This window comes from Uloborus diversus, chromosome 3 (genome assembly GCF_026930045.1).
Source record: "Uloborus diversus isolate 005 chromosome 3, Udiv.v.3.1, whole genome shotgun sequence".
NCBI classification, from domain to species: Eukaryota; Metazoa; Arthropoda; class Arachnida; order Araneae; family Uloboridae; genus Uloborus; species Uloborus diversus.
The window spans coordinates 56,739,127-56,760,517 of record NC_072733.1 but is presented as its reverse complement, the minus strand read 5'-3'; the positions used below and the strand labels follow the sequence as shown (position 1 = coordinate 56,760,517).

At 31.3% G+C, this 21,391-nt stretch overlaps 1 protein-coding gene across 1 annotated transcript in view; it reads right to left on the bottom strand.

The window, feature by feature from the left end:
- The window catches only part of LOC129218417 (anoctamin-10-like), a 56,397-nt gene that overhangs the window by 17,839 nt on the left and 17,167 nt on the right, over positions 1-21,391 (bottom strand). The window contains exons 3-7 of the mRNA XM_054852672.1: positions 15,782-15,919; positions 12,974-13,081; positions 10,646-10,992; positions 6,505-6,724; positions 5,508-5,563 (exon numbers count right to left, since the gene is read on the bottom strand). Of these exons, the coding sequence (XP_054708647.1) occupies positions 5,508-5,563; positions 6,505-6,724; positions 10,646-10,992; positions 12,974-13,081; positions 15,782-15,919 (869 nt within the window). The remainder of the gene's footprint in view (positions 1-5,507; positions 5,564-6,504; positions 6,725-10,645; positions 10,993-12,973; positions 13,082-15,781; positions 15,920-21,391) is intronic.

The following is a 21,391-nucleotide window of genomic DNA, read 5'->3' as shown; positions in this document are numbered from 1 at the left end:
AAAAAAAATTAAACCAAAATCCTTAGAGAAGAATTTATTTTCCTTCTTCATAAAACAAACAAGCATAACTTTAATCACAGAACTATGTTTCTACAGACTGTGCAAACCAAATGTACAGGGAGCGGCACACAAAAAAAGGGGGGGGGGGCATTTTCCATATAACTTTATTAAAAACAAATAAATTAACAAAACACAAAACATAATAATATGAGAAGACCTTTAGCAATGAATAAATTAATTGTTTTCAAACTGGCCGCCTTTTGAAGTAAAACAAAGGTACAACTGATTGAAAATTTTCATTCAACCGCCGCAAGTCCTTCAATCAATCCTATTCCCTATAAAGCAATTGGTTTAGAGAGTCCAAACTTATGGGTAGTTTAGGGTAGACCTTTGACTCTAAAACAGGCCATACAATGTGATTGAGTTCTAGCGAGTAGAGCGTCCACTCTAAAGAGGATATCAAGTCAAAAACTCTTGTCTTTTTGGCCGTATGAACTGGCGTGGAGTCAAACTGAAATGTCCAGTCTACATTGCTGTGCTGAAGTGCTCTTAGGTTCACAGAAATACAACAGCTTCGAAGATGTCCTTCTAGTACATTTATTTAATTCATTTTATGGCCCTCATCCACAAAAAAAAAAAAAATAATAAATAAAAAACAAATTTTGTCGCGTGTGCTGATTCTATCACAGACAACGCCTGACTTCGGATTTTGGGGATGTTTTCCTGAAATGTTCACTGTTCATTTTTGTACACTTTCCGGATATTGACTATACAGTTAACCCTTGTTTATCGCGGTTAATTCGTTCCAGACTTCACCGCGATAACTGAATTCTGCGAAGTAGGATTCTGTATTTATAAATCAAATATTTTCCTAATTATAGGGCATAAAACTTACTGACGAGAATTTTAATAGGCTTTTAACATAGTTAAAGCCCCCTAGACATGAAACAGCACCCTTATCCAACATTACATTTGTAATAAAATATTGCACAAAATATGAGAAAAAGAGATATATTAGACGGAATCAATATCACATTAATTATTGGGAAATGAAGTATACACACACACATGCAGTTCTTACACACTACTGGGGCATTCCAAGGTATTTTTGACATTTATGTAGAGTCCATAACGTGACCTTTTTTGCCATAACTTTTTAATTTACGGTTTGATTAGCATAATATTTTATTTTGATCTTTTCCTACCAACACACCCGCTCAAATTAAAATAATTTGCAAATCAAACGGTAAATTAAAAAGTTATGGCAAAAAAAGTCACGTTACGGACTCTACATAAATGTCAAAAATACCTTGGAATGCCCCTACTACTAACCTATGAAAATAGCTCAACTTCAACTTGTTCAATGATGAATTAATTTCCAGTTAGTGACCGTATGTGCCTCCTTTCTTCCCCTACATTTATCCTCATCAAAAGTATTATGCATTTAAAAAGCTAGTAGTACGTTGTTGAACACCATTAGAGATGTATTTATCCCCTAATAATAATACAGTGATTTATACTTCGCAGTTAGCGTTGAAGGTTAAATTGAGATAAACTTTCTTCGGCGATTTTAAACTTCCACTCCCTAAACTAGTACAACTACAGTCCCTAAGAAGAGCTTACCTTACTTAAAAGACATAATTTATAATTCTCTTGTAAGAAAAAGTTTACACGAGAACATAAAAAAGGCTCACTGCTATAATTGAAAAAAACCCAAAAAAAACCGTGATATAGTGAAACCGCGAAAGTTATAGCGCGAAGTAGTGAGGGACGACTGTAATTTCTAAACCGCTTGAAGAGGCATAACGCATCAAATTAATTAGTAGCACAAAGGAATTAGTGGATGTTATTTTAAATATTTTCAATGCTTCTTATAACTCGGGGACAGTGCCAGAGCACTGGAAGCGGGATAACATAACGCCACTCTTCAAGAAGGGGGTCTAAAGGTAATGCTGAGAGTTATAGACCTGTAAGTCTGACTTCAGTGATTTGTAAGATTTTCGAAGCTTTGATTAAAATTAAGATCATGAATTTCTTAGAGACAAATAGTCTGTTGACTAGTTTGCAGTATGGTTTCAGGAAAGGTAAATCCTGAAACCATACTGCAAACTAGTCAAAATGCTACTAATTTATTGCATTTCTACAACAAGGTTACCTCAACTTTAGATAACAAAAAATGTGTGGATGTTGTTTATATTGATTTTCAAAAAGCTTTTGACAAGGTACCGCATGTTGCTCTTCTCAGCAAACTAGCTGACATAGGAATAGGAGGAAAAACTTTACTTTGGGTTTAAAACTGGCTCACCGGTAGGAAGTAAAGAGTAGTTGTGAGAGGAAATCATTCAGGTCACTCGGGTGACTAAAGAATATGCATTGACAACTAGTTCTTTCAGAATGGGCGAGAAAAAATAATTATATTACGATATTATGAAATTTTTAATCTGGTCAAAAAAATCACTCTTCCTTTTCAGTTCAAATTCTGAGTAAAGTCATCCTTTCTAGTAATATCTTTAAAATTTGCACTTTTTTTAAATTTGCACTTATATTAATTTAATCACAAAACAGCATTTTCTAATTTTCTTCTCAACAATATGTCACTCACGCTCAAAGAAATATTTTTTGATGCATACATGTCTATCTGTATATACAGGGTGTTCTGTTTTAACCTGCAAGACCTTTATTTTCGCAACCGTTAGTCCTAGATGTATACTTCCAATTGCAAAAATGTTCAAAATCAGATTGAGAGTTAAGACATTGAACGTTTGAAGTAAAAATAAAAAGGAGTCAAAAAATACAGAATTTAACTTTTTATACGGGTCCCAGGTTCCCTAACTTATGTTTAGGGAAATAATCTCCATAGAAAAATAACTCCAACACAAAAAGTGTGAAATAGTACGAATAATATTCATCGAGATATGAAACACAGCATTTTGTTACTTACACTATTTTTCACTCGCCGGCAATAATACCATTTGGGGTGAAATATAGTGGTTAAAAAGTATTTAAAATAATAATTGTGTGTATATATATATATATATATATATATATAGAGAGAGAGAGAGAGAGAGAGAGAGAGAGAGAGTGTGGTTTTTCAAATTGTTCGACGTTTTGTTGTGTGTTTTTGCATATGACGGCACAACATTTGCATTTATTTTTGAATAGCAATGAAAAATATAAATACCTTGTTTTTCTTACTATGACAACCTGTCATTCTTCTGAAAGGGTGACAAGTTCCTATCTCATCTTCTGTATGGTCCCTTAAAACATTAAACTGAAATATCTCCCTGAGTTTTGGTAGCACAAATGTCAAGTTTTTTGTGCCAGTAATAGTTTTCAATGGAGATTATTTCTCTAAATATTAGTTAGGGGACCTAGGGCTCGTATGAAAAGTTAAATTTTTATTTTTTGACTCATTTTAATTTTTTCTTCAAACTTTCAATATCTTAACTCTGCAGCTAATTTTGAACATTTTTGTAATTGGAAGTACACATCTAGGACCAATGGTTGTGAAAATAAATGTCTTGCAGGTTAAAACTGAACACCCTGTATATTAAAATAATAAAATAAGATATTGTATGTTTGTCATATGTTGTATGTTTTTGCCTTGCGTCCATTGTTAAAAATCTCTAGCAATGAAAATTTCTCGAAGAGTTTAGTTTAAGATGAGGTTAAAAAAAATAGATTGTTGTGAGTTGTGCTATGTACAGTGTGGCTGTAATAAGTTGAGCTACAACGTTGGCAATACTTACTTTTTCTTAGAGACATTTGATAAATATAGAGATAGATATGCATAGATTAATAGTTATAGGGATAGAAAGATAGATATATACAGACAATAGATAGATTTAAGCACATGTACAGAGAATGGAACATGGAAATGATTTTTAGATAACCATCAAATTTACTTTAGCAGTCAGCGAAGGCAACATTCTTGGAGTAAGAAAGTGTATGGTATAAAAAGAGAATTGTGCAAAAAGGCAAATCATCTACGAGTCGAAGGCGGCTATTATATGTGTATAACATGTATTAAAATTTACAATCAATATGTGAAAATTACTAGGCTTGGGGGATTGACCCCAAAAACCTTCTCTCCCCATGCCTCTGTTACATATATATTTTCTGATTTTCTGTAATTTAAAAAAAATTCTCTTAAACATCTAAAAATATATATATTTCTAAAAATCAGAATGTTTTATAATTTTATTATAGCATTTTTCAATAACTTTATAAAAAGGTAAAATGTGTATTAAAAAGAACTATATGTTTTGTAATTTATTTATTCTGCAAAAGAACAACACTTATTGGCTATGCTCAAACATATGTAATCAATCGAAATCTGGGAATTTTTTCCCGAAAACTAAAGCTACTAAAAAAGTTAGGCATTTTGAGGTTCAGGCTGAACATGATATCACAAAAAACTGATTAGCAATGTGGCTAGGAACTGAAGGAAACTCATGCTGTGAAGACCACCTCAAAGATGTCTTTCTTCTGACTGAAGTACTTTCAGTGACAGTGATGTACAACTCCCTATGGCAATGCTACTACAAGGATTGATAACTGATAACTTGTGAATAATGAATGCTTTTTGGGAAGAAGGAGGATGAAAGAAAATTTAATATTCATTCTAACTTTTTCATTCACGCAACTTGTTTTATTTTTTCTCTTTGAAATTTTTCATTAAAAAGTTGCTTTTGATTTTTGAATTTTTGAATATTTTTTCTGGTTTAGATATTTTATTTGTAATCATAAAACATCCCATATGTCTAAGTATCGCAGACAGATGAACTAACAACAACAACAATAAAAAAAGATGCAATAAGCACTAGACTGGTGCAATAGGGAAAAAGGCCAAGTAAAATAGTGATTATGGTGACAGCTTACTTTGCCTACTGCAATTAGTGCATACAAGAACTGAAGAGAAGCTGCTAATGGGTCTCAGGGAGGACGATTCTATTTCCAAAACTGCTTGGTAGAAAAAGCCAGGACTTAACTGTAGTAAAGAATTCCCCCCAGCCCGGTCTTAAAGAGTTAAAACAAAACATTATTGTACAAATGTTTAAAATATGAAATTGAATTTTATTTTGATGTTATTTTCAATCAAAATGTTTTCTTGGGGGGGGGGGGACAGGCAAAAATTAAATATTTGTCTCCTTTAATTTCTACCAGCTAAGAAAAAGTCAAGAAAATAAAGATTATTCAAAACAATAATTATAATTTAATGAAGTGTAGCCATAGCAGACTACTAATAGTAAAACATGAAAATAAAATACTAGACAATTATATAAGTTTATGAATTTCACTGTAACATTTTAATAAAAGATTTGTAACAATTCTCTGATTTTATAATTGAAAAGAATAGCACATTTTACAAAATTTAAATCAAAACTTTAATGGTTAAATTAATGATTTAAATGAACTCAAAGTTTAAAGTATAAACCTTAGTTAAAATAAGCAATATTTTTATACATATATGCAAATTCCAAGAAACTACTAAAAGTTATAATTACCAATAGCAATTTAACGATTCGGTGGTTATCAAAGGAATCTTGAGTCTTGTGATTCTCTGATAGATGAAAAAAAAAAGTTAAGACTTTATTGTACAAATAAAAATAATCTTAGTTCAATAAAAAATCATACCAAGCAATTAATTACAATCTTCATTAAAAACTCTATAAATATAGAAAAAATAACTAAGATTTAAAATCACTTCTACTTGAGAATTTTGGGGAAAATGTGGCTACTCTAAGCTTAAAATATCTGGAACATAACCATCCTTTTTGTAATTTTGAATGAACATGCCTTTGAAATTCTCCCCAAAATTTCAAGTAGTATAATAGATATTGAAATAATACTCCACATGTTAGAACAGCCAGGTAACTGAAAGCACTCACAGAATTTAAAAAAACAATATCTCTTTCTAATTTTCTTCTGATTATGATGCATCTTTGTGAATGTACTTATAAAATTCATAAATTTTAATTTTGTTGGTATTAATTAATTTCAAAATGTCAAGAATTTTTGCAATAATTGCAGTCAATAAACATCATTTCAAATATTTCAAGTAATTTTTAGCAGCCTGAAAAATTCATAAATTATTTAAATACTGTAGAAAAAAATAATATCTAAATAATATTTTCAAAAGCTTTAGTAATTATAAAAGAAAAAATGCATTCATGAAAAGTTTTAAAATGAAATGCTACTTAACTACATCAAAAACTTTCAAAATGAAGCACAACATTTTTTTTTTCACTCTACTGCATGTATTGTCTAAAAAACTACATTCCTAAAATTTACACAGAGAAACTACTGACATTTGAAACTACTTCATAAAATTCGATTTCAATTTTAAAATGGACAAAATGTTAAAAGAAAAAAAAACTAGAATAGTGTTGTAAATAGGTTTTCAAACAAATGTTTTTAACAAAATCTTATGATAACTGTTTTTCACAATATCAAAGTTAACAAAAACTGAAATTCAAATGCAGAGAATTAATGCAGACTCACCCCATTCTGTAAGAATATTTGCAATGTATGCATATATCACATTCATCACATAAACAATAATAGCATAAACTATGCCAGGCACTTGAGTGAGGATATAACCAAAAAGGCTCCCATCATCATAAGTATTTATCACATATTTTTCAATTTGAAAATAAATGAACATAATAACCACTGCAAAAAGCAGACACATGGTCACTAAAGGCAAAGAAATACAATACACCTATAATAAAAAAAGCATTTATATTATTCCAAAAATACGAAAACAAAGATATATAATGTTCAGCATGCTGTACAGTTATGTAGTACAATGAGGGTTGTAGTGAGGGGGAGGGTGCAGGAACGCATTACCTGAGATATTTGGTTTGCTACTGAAAAAATACAGCAAATGTAATTAAAATTGGCTTCAAACCAAGCCTATATTTAAAAAATTTCTGTTATAAACTAAAGATGTCTTAGTGAAACTAACCTGATCTTTTTAAGCCTGAAAAAAATCCATCATACTCAACCTTGGTCCTATAAAAGGATGGGTTTCCGCAAATATTTTTCTCCAACTACAGCACTGAGTACAATATAAAATTAGAATGATAGAGCTGAATGGGAAGGGCAACATGTGGTAAGGTACAAAATAGGCAACAAATATGTCCATTATTCAACATTTTTGGGTTCATAGTAGAGATGAGCAGAGCTGTTCGGGGGCCTTACAGTCTGAGCCCTGGGCCAGAGGGGATTCAAATGAACTTCAAATAGATCTCTAGCAGGTTCACGCTAATGTAAAACATTCATTCCTCAAGCTTAATATGTATGTAAATACACGAAAAATATCAATATCAGTTTGTAGTTCAAGAACATACGATTTTTTTTTTGTTGTTGTTGTTGATTATATTTCTATTTTTGGAGAAGAGTTTGAGAAAATGACATCACTTTTTCTTCCATTCATTGTGACCTTCACATCTGGATATCAAACAATATACATTTGCTTGAAAGGCCATTAAAAGGGAAAAGTGATTTCAGAATCAGGATGTATGTTAATTCTGATCTAAAACCACATCACCTCATCTTACTTAAGTTGTTCTAAAATATTATGTAAAACTAATCCAGCTTAGCTGTTAATGAAATGTTCTTGAGACATGTGGAGAGCTTTCTGCATAGTGGATCTGATGAAAATTCTGATAAACTAAGTTCAAATAGGTTCAAAGTTTGGAAAAGTGTTTGAATAAGCAAATAAAACAACTTTTTCACTAAATAAAGTAATGGCATAGCTAAATTTTGAATTAAAAACTTAATACTTAAATGTTAAAACCTGAAAGAGAAGTTTTACAGTCATTCCTCTGTTTATTTCAAAGACATAGCCTTTATTCGATATCTGACTCCCATACTGACCGATCGATACTTCCGCCCATTGACCACATAACCACTTCACCCTACCTGACTAGCTAATTTGTTGCCACAAATACTGAAACTGCATGATTTAATTACAAATGTTAAGCATAAATGTATTGTAAAACCATTTTCTGATTTTATTATACTTCCACTGATGCTAATTTATAAATTAATTGAAATATGTATCCATATGAGGGAAAAAAAGTGGTAAACATAATTATTCCCATATTTATAATGATGCACTTTTTTTTTTGCAGAAAGTATAAAATTTAAGTAAAATACACATATTATGAACTATTCCTCTGTCATTCATTTAACTGATTCTTTGCAAAAAAAAAAAAAAAATACCTTTTTAAAGCATTAGAAATGATTTTTTAACTATGAAAATCACTCATATATATAAATCGACTTCAGCATTTCTATATTATTAAGTTCCAAAGGTGAGATTGATAGTAGCATAGTGAGAAATTTTTCACATGGCAGGGAGTTCACAAGTAGGCAAAAAAATGCTTGGATTCAGAGGGACTTTCAGATTCTCATAAGAATCAGAAAGAATGGTGTCAGAAGCATTTTAAAAGTTTTGGCCTTCTTTTTTGCTGTGTAATGTAATTTAACAATGTCAGATTTTACGGTGAGGCAAGGTAAAGACTTGAAACTGCAACCCTTACATTTCTTGCTTCAAGTCTCTATATCAAATTTCAATTTGCAAATAAAATCACAGAAATATAGTGAATTCATAGATTTTAAGATCAGTTTCATACTGAGACATTATTTTTCAAACACTAAAATTTTGGATTGAATTCAAGGAAAACTAGAAACAAAAAACTTTCCAAACAATTGCAGGCTATTTTGGAGGACAGTTAAGAAAAGAGGTTCAGTAATTTTGCTTGGAAATTTTTCCAAATTGAAATCTTTTTTAAGAGGATGCAAGTCAACCATCTTCGGGAACCTTCAGGGTCTAGTGACTCTCCTCTGATTTTTCCGATATTAAAGTCTTAAAGATGCGTTTTTAGGCTTTGTGCAAAAACTGATTATCTCTAAGAGCTAGGACAGAGAGTAAAGCAGATTTTTCAGGGTGGGGACAGGAACTGTGAAAAAAAGTTCCCTGACTTTTCCCTGATTTAGTTCACCCAATTTCCCTGATTTACGTTACCAATGATAATGGTCTTCTTTCTTTGCTCTACATGAAATCCATTGTATGTTTGTACAAGATGCAGTATTTTAAACGTTTTAAGTTGTGTAAAGTTGTTGAACTAAAGATATATTTTAAAAAGATGCTATTTTTTTAACAAAATGATTACAAAAAACATATCAAGTCAATTTTTGGGGGTGGGGGGACCGACAAAACAGTATATTAAATTTTTCTACATGGAAAGATTATAGAAAAATTTAAAAAAAAACTTTACTTCCACAAACCACTTAACATAAGAATTTTAAGAAACTATTAAAATCACTCTTAAAAACGTACTATGTGTATTTATGATAGAACTAAAAAGTAATTGAAATTATTTAGAACTAAGTTTTTAAACAGTGTAATAATTGTTGCAAGAATAACAAGTAATAGTGAAAGAATGGAAGTAATGTAGTTATTCTTATATAACTAATTGACATATTTATGCAAAACAGATGAAACCATTTGACATCCATTCATAGGGAACTTTTCCCTAATCAAGAACATAGGTTTTAATGAATGAATACAGCATTTTAACAATAAAAAATAAAGATATTTACTTAAGTACACAAGTTAACTCTATTTCAAATGATTTCAGTATGTAACGAAAAAAAAATCTTAGATTGCTTTTGTAACAAACAATTTTGAAATGCAAGAAGAAAAAAAGAAGAAAAAAAAGAAGAAAAGAAGCAATTAGTTAATTTTAAAATATTTAAAAGAAGAATACAACTTGGTTATAAAACTAAAGAATCACTTAAATCTGAAGAAAAATCCTTTATGATCTGCGGTGACAACAAATAGTATAACGGCAAAAAACAAAGTATTTTTTATTGAAAGTTCAATTTTAGCAACTAAATTAAAAACGCGAAGAAGTAATAACTTTTAAGCTTTTATAGTATTAATTCAAAAACCAAAGATTTTTTTCTTGAAATCGTGATTACAGTACGCTAATTACTTCGAGACAATGGAATAAAGGCAAAGGAGCTAAGGCATTAAAGAAGGCTTCCTCTTTGCCTGTATGGTTGTTTATTTTACGTAGCATTGAAAGCGTAAAGGAAATTTCAAACTAGGTAAAATAAACAACCTAACAGACACAGAAGCAATCGTAGGAAGTTCATCTGTGGTTAATAAATAAGATTCATTACTTTGACGTTGAGGAAAAAAGATGCACAAATATGCGGCAGTGTATAATCGCATCTCATTAATTTTACATTTTTTTTTCAACAGATAATTGGCGAAAAATGCGTAGGGAATTAGAGTACTTAATTTTGTAAAGCAAAAAAAAAATTTCTCACAAAATCAATTTTCCCTGATTTTTTGTTATTTTTTCAAAATTCCCTGATATTTCCCTGACTTTTCCCTGATTAATAAAGTTCCCTGACTTTTCCCTGATCTCCCTGATTTCCCTGATCTGTCGCCACCCTGTTTTTGTCACTACTATGTCTTGTATATTGTTGACAGACAAAATACAGAACATTATTTCACATGAGTTTATTTTTTGTATTTTTCTCGGCATTAGTTTTTTCAAATAATAAAAAAAAACATCCATTGAGTTAATCATGAGTTTTAAAAAAATATATAAAAATTTACCTTGAAATGTCGTCGATAAGCAGGGTATACAGGCACATATAATTTGGTGACAGGATCAATTTCCATATATCTACCACGAAATGTAGGGTGAAGTTTTGGAATGGTTACCAACCTAAGAGTGCACCAGGTGTAAGCTAATTCATTGCTTTTTCTCTTCCAGTATTCCAAAAAGAGTGTGAGCCAAATCATTTTAAATATTGCAAATGGCACATGAGATCGGGATATATCAAAAGATATCACAGTTTGGAGCATACCAACAAAAGCAGGAGGTAAAAGAGCCCATGTATAAAAGCATATAAATGTAAAATAAAATGCCACAGCTTCACCAAAGTAATTTCTGACATCACCTACAAAAATAAATAACAACTAATATCTAAAAATTAAAACTTTGTGCAAATTATTTTCAATTAATAGCCAAGTTATTAGAACAGTATGAGGCATTAAATTATAAGTTAGAGTTATAGAAAACTATATATATATATATATATATATATATATATATATATATATATATATATATATATATATATATACACAGTAGACCCTCGTTTTACTTGAGTTTATTTTGCATGGTTTCGATTATATGCGGTTTAAGATTTGATATCTTTATTTTATTTTAGGCGGATGAGTTTCGGTTTTACGCGAATGCGGCAATGCAAACAGATAAAATGTTTCCCTCTTTCAAAATTCAAACTTCTAAAGATTGCAGATTAGACGTAATAAACTGCATTTTGGCGTGCTAATGATCGAGTTTTGGCTACTGGTGACATTTTATGTGATTGGTTCCAGAGCTTTTCCAGAAGTAAAGTTATTAAACTTATGCAATTCAGAACTCACTGGAAGAATAGCTTTTAGGAGTGACAAAGGAGGACAAAACCAACGAGGATACAGACATCGGTGACACACAACCAAAAACGGCCACATTGAAAATTTTGAGCCATTTCCTAGACAGTAGAAATGATCTTTCTGATTTTTTAGTTAAAGGAACATTCTATCATGGAAATAATGCAAGTGATCAGAGATGTGTTAATGCTCTACAAAGAACTAGAGAGAAAAATTCTTAATGACTGCCAAAAGACTATCATAGCCAGCTCCTTTTTATAAACAGAACAGAAAATTACTTTATGTTTTCTTTATGCATGTTGTGCATAGAAATCGATATAAGTACACACAAACTTACTATACCATGAGTCATCACTAAAATGAAGTATTTATTTTATCTACGGAACCTAACCCCCGCGTAAAACGAGGGTCTACTGTATGTATGTATATATATATACACACTGCTAGATATATTTATAAGACAACATAAATATTTTACAAAAGAAAAGGCATTATTGATTGTAGTTGAATATAATTTAGTACATAAATTGAATCAACTATCCAAATCAATTGTAATGATTAATAGATGGCAACAACGATTAATTTGAATTTATTACAAAATAACTCAACACTTTAGCTATGTACATAAGTATAAGGTTTTTGGTTTATTAAATTTAAAAAATGAATACAAATAAGTATAAACACATTCATAATGCTACATCTTGATAAAAGATAAAGTTGCTGAATGATTTCAAAGCTTAAGAAGTGTTTGCTAAATGCCACAAGGCAAGGGCGCCCATATAGGGGGGAAAGTGGGGGCTCAATCCCTCCCTGGCCCCTCTTTATAATTTGGAACTTCCTTGTTTTTAGTACTTTTTTCTTTGCAAAAATGTAAAAGCATTTCTTCTCCAGCCATTAATGAATAATTTATTAAAAATGTCAAACTTTAATAACTCTAATCTGTACTGAAATTGGTTTCTATGGGGAAAATATCCTACTAAACCATCGATAAAATATCTGAGCCCCCCCCTTTAAATTTTGCACATGAACACCCATGCTACAAGGTACAGAGTTGAAATAAAATCAATTTTATCAATTCATTTGGAATTTGGAACGTCGAATTTGGAACAGGTGTTTCAAATAGCTGCATTTTGAAAATAATTGGATACTCTAAAATGTGTGATTCTTTTGATCTTATAGCATGTTGATTTTTCTTGTTTAAATACTTGTATTATTGAGTAAACATACGTTTTTTTTTCTTTCAGTTTACTTTTTTTTTTATTTTCTTTCTTTCTTTCTTTTTTTTTTTTTTTTTGCAAAATGAACCTTGAATAATCTGGTATGTCAAATAATTTGAATTTAGGGTCATGAAGATCAGCCTCAATTTTTTTGACATGCTGGATGATACAGGGCAATACGGTATGTGTGTGTGTGTATGGTCACTTTTTATCTTACATAAAAAATTTATTATATAATTATAGCAAATAAATATAAGCAAGACCTTACCAATAGGGACTTTGGTAAAGGACCAGTTTTTCTTCAACGTTTCTAACTCTGAAGGCTCATGAAGGGGATAGATGCAATCAATTATATGATTATTTTTACAAACTTGAACTGAAAAAGTATATCAGACATGAGTTATCTGATTAATAGAAAATAAACAAAAGTGCTGAGTTGGAGTCAAGAAATTATAAATAAATATATGATTAAATCCCCCATTGCCTGAAGGAACGTTTTTAATTTTAATAATAATAACCTTAAAGTAAAAAAAGAAAGAAACGAAATGACTATCGTAGTTTGTAGGTGGATAGTGTCAGAATACGGTGATATTAATGACAATGAAAAAAATAAGCTGGTCTTCGACTAATCACAAGTTATAACTTCATTTTTTAAAGAAATGTAACATTTTTTTTTAATGAAACACCTGTAGCTGTTGACCAATGTGCTGCCAATTGTCTAGAAGAAGCTGTGCGGTCCCTCAGCGCTATACGCACCAGGTACATAAGGTGTCTGTCGTTGCGAGCTGACGTCACATTTTGGGGTCCACTCCCGGATTTCCAAGCAGTCCGACCCTTGTCCGTCCACTGCTTCCAAACACGCATGATTGTGCTAATGCTGTTACGCTGCACTCAAGCGGCTATTGCACGATAAGACAATCCAGCTTCATGAAGGCCGACGATTCTGCCCCGCTCAAACTATGCCCTTAAAACAGGCATAGGAAAGATTCAGTTAGTGTTTACTGTAGCATATAATACCAATAATTACACATGCCTCGCTACAGTCATCTAATTATATTCGATTCGATCCGCCATTCAGAGGGCACTGCTCAGCATACGCATGCGCTACCGGTCTGCAATTCTAATCATTTGCATATCATGCCCTACTTTACATTTCCTGCAGTTTTCAGCTCAATCGCCTAAGTCCTTCATAGTGTTGCAATTTTCACAAACAGGAATGTATGAATGATAGACATTAGACCAGCAATCCATCATTATATCCATGGCATAATCATAATATTGACGCCAGTTATCTGCAGTCAGTGCTGACTTCGCTTTTGGCTAACTTATTTTGAATGGCTTCATATTGAACTGACTTTTGATAAATTGTACGAATTTTCGGCCGGGGGAGGGAGGGGATTGAACCTACCCTCTCTTGTATACAGCCCTGTTAAAGCAGAATTTATGATTTTCTGAGCTGGTACAAACCATGAAACTGTCCCCTTAACCCATCTTTTTTCAAGTTTTTATATCCAGTTTCAATGAAAAAATCCAAAAATAGGGAGATTTTGTCGTCCTACTACTAGAAGTTGGCGCTGGAGGTAAGGATCTCAACTTGCTTGCCCTAGTCTGGCATTGGGTATTGTCTTAATTTTAGTTTCATTGTAAAGAACGTAAAAAATACCCTCCTTAAATTTTCTACTCATGGTAGACAAGTACAGAGGGGAACCAGGAAATAAGTTATAAGCATTCTTAGGAAGAGAAAATCAATTTTAAATTTGACATTTAAAATTGATTGCGCCAGTTACTGTTTTTATGCGGTGAATTTAGCTGAATTAATGCCATGCTGTAGTCATTTTTGCTCAAGTGTGTACAACTAAAATTCTTCAACTGTTTTTTAGCTTCTCCAATAGGGGGAGATATATCATTTTCCTCTTTTGATTTTTTTTTTTTGTAATTTAACATTAATTTATTTGTTTGTGCAGCCTAGAGACAATCGCTGAAAATTTTTGCATTTATAATTGAAATTTTCATTACTGTTGCATTAAATCTAATCAAGACCAAAAATTTACTTTTAACATCATTTAAGAAGAATCTAAGCTGATGTAGATTTTGGGCTGCTGGCGTCCTTATTTCCCAATGGGGAATTTTGGGGCATATTGTGCTTATTCAAGAGAATTTACTGGAGCTGTTTTTTCGATTCTAATGGGTTTTTTTTTTACTTTTATTTTTTTAAATATACACTTGATGCTACTTCAAAAATTTTCTTTGTTTTGAATCTTTGTTTTGGGGACTATTGTCCTCATTCTAATTGGAATTTTCAGGGACTGTTGTTTCTATTCTAGCAAAAGTTTTTAAGGGAGCCATTGTTTTCATTTATGAATCATTGTCCTCCACCTGCTTGTGGTTCCTACGGATTGTTGTTCTCATGCTAGTGAGAGTTTTTTTTTTTTTTTTTGAGACAAATGTTGGTATAGTAAAAAGTCTTTTTGGGAGTTCCTCTTATTGGTACTGCTGTCTTTCTTTCCACTGAATGTTCATAGCTTCTGCTGACAATATTTTAGGACTATTGCATTTATTTTAAAGTCACAATTTTGGCTATAATTCTCCTATTTATTGAAAAGAAAATTTTAGGCATGCATCACAAAACCTAAGTTCCATTCTTAGTCAAGGAAAAGTGTAACAATTGAGGGATTAAGATTCTTGGCATTCTTTTAGGGACTAATGCCCTAATTAGACAGGCAGTTTTTAGGGACTAATGTCCTTACTGAAGTGAGATTTTTTAGTAACTAATTTCAATATTGTGAAACAAACTTTTGCCCTACATTTCGCTTCTTTTATTCATGCCTGATGGTTGAAAATGTGTTAACTGCCAAATGGTAAGTGACACATGTTGCATCTTCCAGCCAGACCATGCAACCTCAAACGAAGCAGCTATTATCAAATAAAGAATCACAGAAAAAGAGGAATAATTTTAACAAAAAACACATTATCATATACAGGAAAACACAAAAATATGATGAATGAAAACAATTTAGTTTCTTAAGTGTGTGTGTGGAAAAAGGTAGAAAAGCACACACATATATAAATGTATTACCTATAGACTGTCCAGGATACAACTGAATATTAGGATACCCAGTGAGAGCTCGTTTTTCCATTGACCTGATGCCAAGTAATTCTTCCAAGATAATTCTTTGTTTTTCAGCAGTGCTCAAAAGATTGTTCATATCTAAACCTGTGAAACAAAAATGAATAAATATTTTTGAAATAAGTCAAAAATTTGATGAGAAACAAAATGATGTGCAAAAAAAGTTGTATACCATGATGTATCAAGTCAAAAATTAATAAGTTAATTTATAGAAAGTCATTAAAAAAAAGTACAATATCACTATACAAAAAAAAGAGAGAATTTAATATAGTAGAGTTCCAAAAATCCGAGTCACAAAAGTCGAAAGTTCCGCTTAATTTGTGGTACTTTGTCGATATATTTACGTTCTCCTTTTTATAGACAAAAAATGTTTTAATCTGAAAATTGAAATATTTTGCTACATAGAACTTCCCGAACAACATACAATGAGGTAATAAAAAGATATTGAAAGGTTTATGTCAGTAGTACTTGCCAAGTGGCATAAAATATTCATTGACTGTTAGAGATGGATTAAGAGATGCCTCAGAGACAGTAGGAAGTAAGTTGATGCAAAAAAAAGCTTGAAATTAAAACATTGTTTTGCCTCAAAGAACAAACAAAGAGCTCTTTTAGAATATCCGATTGCAATCAAAAAAGAAAGTGCAAAACTTGATGCTGTATGAAGCATATATATGTAATCTTATCCTTCTATTACTAACGTTTTTGTATAGTGTGAGGTATGTACGTCAGGGTTGGCTTTCTGCCGGCAGAAACTAGTTTTTGCCGTGCCAGTGGCAGAAACTGGTTATAACCGGTAAAAACTGGCAGAAACTGATAAAAACTTAAAAATGTCTTTAATAACCCAAGTAATTAGTAAATGATATTTGTTTAAGTAAACTAAAAAATTAAACATCATTTCATTATTTAAAAAAATAAAATCCCATGCTAGTGCCCTTGATTTAGTTCAGAAAGGGAACTTTCCTATTGCAGAGGCTCATAGTATTTGGATTAATTTAACAAAGGATGAAAAATCATACAGGGGTGCTTAGGAAAGAGGAGTGACATACAGAATTAAACACGCATTACTGATTATAATTTTCTCACTTATATGCTTCCTGTAAATTGTTTGTGATTGAAATTGCTTCAAGAAGAAAGCGCCAGAATTTTACTTGCCCAAATTTTGTACCTAATGTCACAGCTTTGCAAAACAAATTGGCTCCATTTCTCAAAACTTATTTTTTCAGCCAAATTTTACCACAACCCCAGTTATTACATGGTGAACCAATTATACAATAGATGAGAGTTTCATGAACATTGCTTGCTCCTTGATGCATTGTCTGTTAGCTCTTCTGTTTTAAGAATATTCTAAGAATTTCTCTTTTGTGCGTAGTAAATTGAGAGCCTGTTTAGATTTTTGAAACAACCCTTTCTAAGAGGCAATTGCAGGGTCCAAACAATGTAACATTTGATTTTGAACTGTGATAATTTTGTAATAAAATTACAGTACTTTGGTTAACAATTAATTATTTTTTCCATGCATTTTCTTTGTATATCAAGAATTAATTTTTCATTTTGTGAGTTTTTGCCAGTTTCTGCCGCAAAGTGGCGGAAAATGGTTTTTGCCATGCTGGTTTAAACCGGTTTCTACCAGTGGTTTTAACCACCTCGGCAGAAACTTGCCAACCCTGATGTACGTACACTCACACATAGACCACAAATATCACGACAAAATTCATCAAAACTCATTCAAGGATGATCAAAGGGCATTTTTTGGTTGCCTGCAAGTTTACATACAAGTATGTGCGAGCATCAAGAAAAAAACTAATCAAAACTTGTTTAGGGTTAATTAAAACATAACTATGTTGAGATTTGAGTGATAAATTTTTCCAGGAGACAATTTTCTTTTCAGAGCGTAAGGAAGTAAACAGGGCATTTCCTTACAGTAGTGGCCACAGAGGGGAATTATGGTGCAAGTTGCACCATCAAAATCTTTCCAGGGGGATTTGTAAGTTTTTTAAAATTTATTTATTTAACTTTGTTTATTGATTTAGTTTTAATGAAAATTGTTCAGTTTATTCTATTGTGTTTATATTTTATTTAATTTGTTTATTTTGTTTGTGCATGTGTGCGTGTATTTCATTAGTGTAGAACAAAACTTTTCTTATGAAATAATAATAGTAATTAAAAATAAATAAATTTAAAAAAAAAAAACATTTTTGAAAAATAAATAAAATATAAAAAGACCAAAAAATAAAAAATGGAAAGAGAGTTAAGCTTTTTTTTAGCCTACAATTTTAATTAGCCTACAATTATTTAACTGAGACTGATACTTTTATTGGGGTTGGACCTAGAAAAAGCTCAAGCTATTTTCAAAGGAATTGTAAGAAAGGAGAATCAAAATATATTCTTGTACTTGTCATTTGGAAGGAACCTGACATAAGGAATGTGAAAGTGAAAATAAAGCATTAAAAATGGATGTGGGAACAGGAAAGTGTGCTAAAAAGTTAGGAGACTGACATTCATAAATCGAAAGCTCAGGTTTGTTAATGTTCTATGGCACCCAATTTCGCTTCAAGTAAAATCCTGAAACAATACATAGGTGGCTAATTAAAATTTTCTGTTTGCACAACACTGCATAATTTAATATCCTATTAGTACTGCCTAACTCAACAAAGAATGCAATTTATACACTATTTCCAAATTACACAAAAAACACTCAATGTGAGGCAACCTAAAAACGCAACAGACTCCGCAAACCAGTTTAGTTTTTAATTAGAAAAATTGATCCCTACAAAGAGTGGCATGCTTACAATGTCACATGAATTGGATACAATGGATGATAAAACTGAAACCATTGGCGTCAAGAACCAAAGCGGGCCCCTTGTCACTGTGGTTGCCTGGGGACCCTGCCCCCAAAAAACTTATAATACTTATATACTTGGACTCCCAGTCGAGCCCTCTCAAGGGCCAAGCCGGGGCCATTATGAAGTCAGTCGGTTTCCCTCTTTCTACCGGGCCTGCTTCAAGAGAGCGAATTCCTGGGATGAGTCATCCAAGTGATCCCATGGTCCCCAACCCTACGGCCAGCGGCTATCGACAGAACGGCGTTTGCTTACAAAGAGCATTTAGTTCGAGTCGAGTTTGCTGTCCGTTACAGACATGCAGACTTGGGTGAGAATTAGAAAATTCAAAATTCTAACAGGAGATAATGCCTTAAAAATTGAGTAAGTAATATTTTTCTTTTTATAGTATTATTTGATTTATTTATTCTATATTTCGTAAAAAACGTGTGAGGGTATCTGCCTGTTAATAAAAGAGCAATTTAATTTTAGTCTGAATCACAAAAAAGTGACTACATTTACATGTACTAAAAATCGTTCAGAATTCTGATTATTATCATTTGTTAATCAAATTAATGTTGTGATTTAGTTAATTTTCGTTGACAGGAAAGTAAGTTAACAATAAAAATTGACAGTTCTAAAGGTTAATATGTTTGAAAATGTAAGATTTAGGTCATTTTTAAAGATGAGTCTAATTGAATTTATTTCAACTAATTTTATGCGGAAAGATTTTAAAAAAGGTACCTGTGTGACACGATGTGTAAATAGTATACATTAAAGCACAAGTATGTTTAAATAGACCTTTTCAGTTTCAATAGTTTTAAAGTACTGTGTTGAATGTACGAAATCGATAGGGGGTGATTTTGAAATATATTCATAAAAATAAAGTCCTAATAGATATCAAATATTTTAAACTGATCAAAATGCGTTTTCTAATTTTTCTGAGTTTACTATGAAATATGAACATATACAATGGTTATATATTTATTAAATATATAATCATAATAAGCCAACAGGTTTACACAGCATAATTTTTCAAACAATGTACTGTGTATCGCAAATAATTTCATCCAAGTGTTTGCTATTAAAAACTTAAAAGTACTTTAAAGACAAAAATACGAATTTCATTCTTAACAACTTTCAAGTATCATAGTGACTGTCTCAAGTGTCATATTAAGGATTTGAATTGGTTAATTAGAAACCTCATGTGATTACATTTCTAATTTCTCATGAATTTTTTTTTTTCCATAAAATAGTTAAAGAGGCAGTTATATCTCAGATTTCATATGAAACTTGGCTGGAATTCACATAAACAACCATTATTGCAATTAATAAATGTGTTGGGGAATTATGTTCAAATTCCTCTGAACTTACATTTTTACGATCATTGTTATTGTTTTTTAATATTCAAATTTTTGAAAACTTGAGAACACAAACCCTTAGTTTGTAGCTTATGGGTACATTAGTAACTTTTGTGCTTATTAGTTTTGTCACATCGTTAGTAACAGATTATCACTGAATTTGTTCAATTTTAAAGCTGTTTTATGCTATTTTTTATGTTTGTAAATAAAGTGTGTACTCTCGAAATGTGTTATGTATTATTTGAAAAAAAAATTTCTCACTGAATTTTACTCTATTCTTGAACGTTCTGGTTGAAATTTTCAGATTATTTCGACCAAATAAGATTAACATAATCATAAGCAAAAAGACGAAATTTTGTAAAATCAGGATCTTACTTCTAAAATGTTAATAAATTTTAAAAGGTCTGAGAATTTTCGAAGTTGGTCATTTTAAACACCAAATTTAAACTGATCAACTACCAAAAGATTTATTTTCAGATTATTGTATCTCACAAATTTCAAAAATGTAATGAATAATCTGTTTTCTTTATTTAAGTTTTGACAGCAGTAATCTGAACTTACAGCATTTTTGTCGCACTCAATTAAAATTTAAAAGAATAATTACAATTCAAAACATAAAAAGTACATATGTTAAATACTTAAATGTATGATAATCAAAAATACCATTGCACTATTTATATTGCTTTCTGATCTTTTTTTCAATGAAATATGTATGAGAACTATTGTTTGCTGTGTATATGTCAAAATCAACTGAAGATACTGAAGTTTTAAGACTTTCGTGCTCCATATCGAATTGTAAGTTTGAAGAGAAGGGATGAAGCGCTTAAAAGTATGGGATCACGTGGATTGCGCAATTAAATCTTGAAGCAGGCCCGGTAGAAAGAGGGAAACCGACTGACTTCACGATGGCCCCGGCCAAGCCCTATTTTCTGACTAGGCTAACACGGCATCCTGCAGGCCTTGAATGAAACTGCAATAAGGCTTATAAATCCTTAGCTATTTCAATCACAACTTTCAACTTTAATTAAAATTTTAACTACATAAGAACAGGGGCGTGAAAATTTTCTCAAGTTTACAATTTTTCCAAAACATAAAACTTTGCATCATATAAAAGCTCAAAAATTATTTTGTTCATAACTGGTTAACCCAGACGATAATTTCCTGATGTTTGATGATGTTGTTGCGGTGAGTGTCCACTGAATACTTTGGTATACGATCAGCTAAACGGTAACTCTAGAACATTTCTGAGTAGTCCTCAGTGAGCCCCAGTTAACCGATCTCTGTATTTGAACATGTGCTACATAAAGCAACTCAGCAATCTCATAAATTAAGCAGCATAGATTTATTTGATAAGCCTAAAAAGTATCACTTGCCAACAG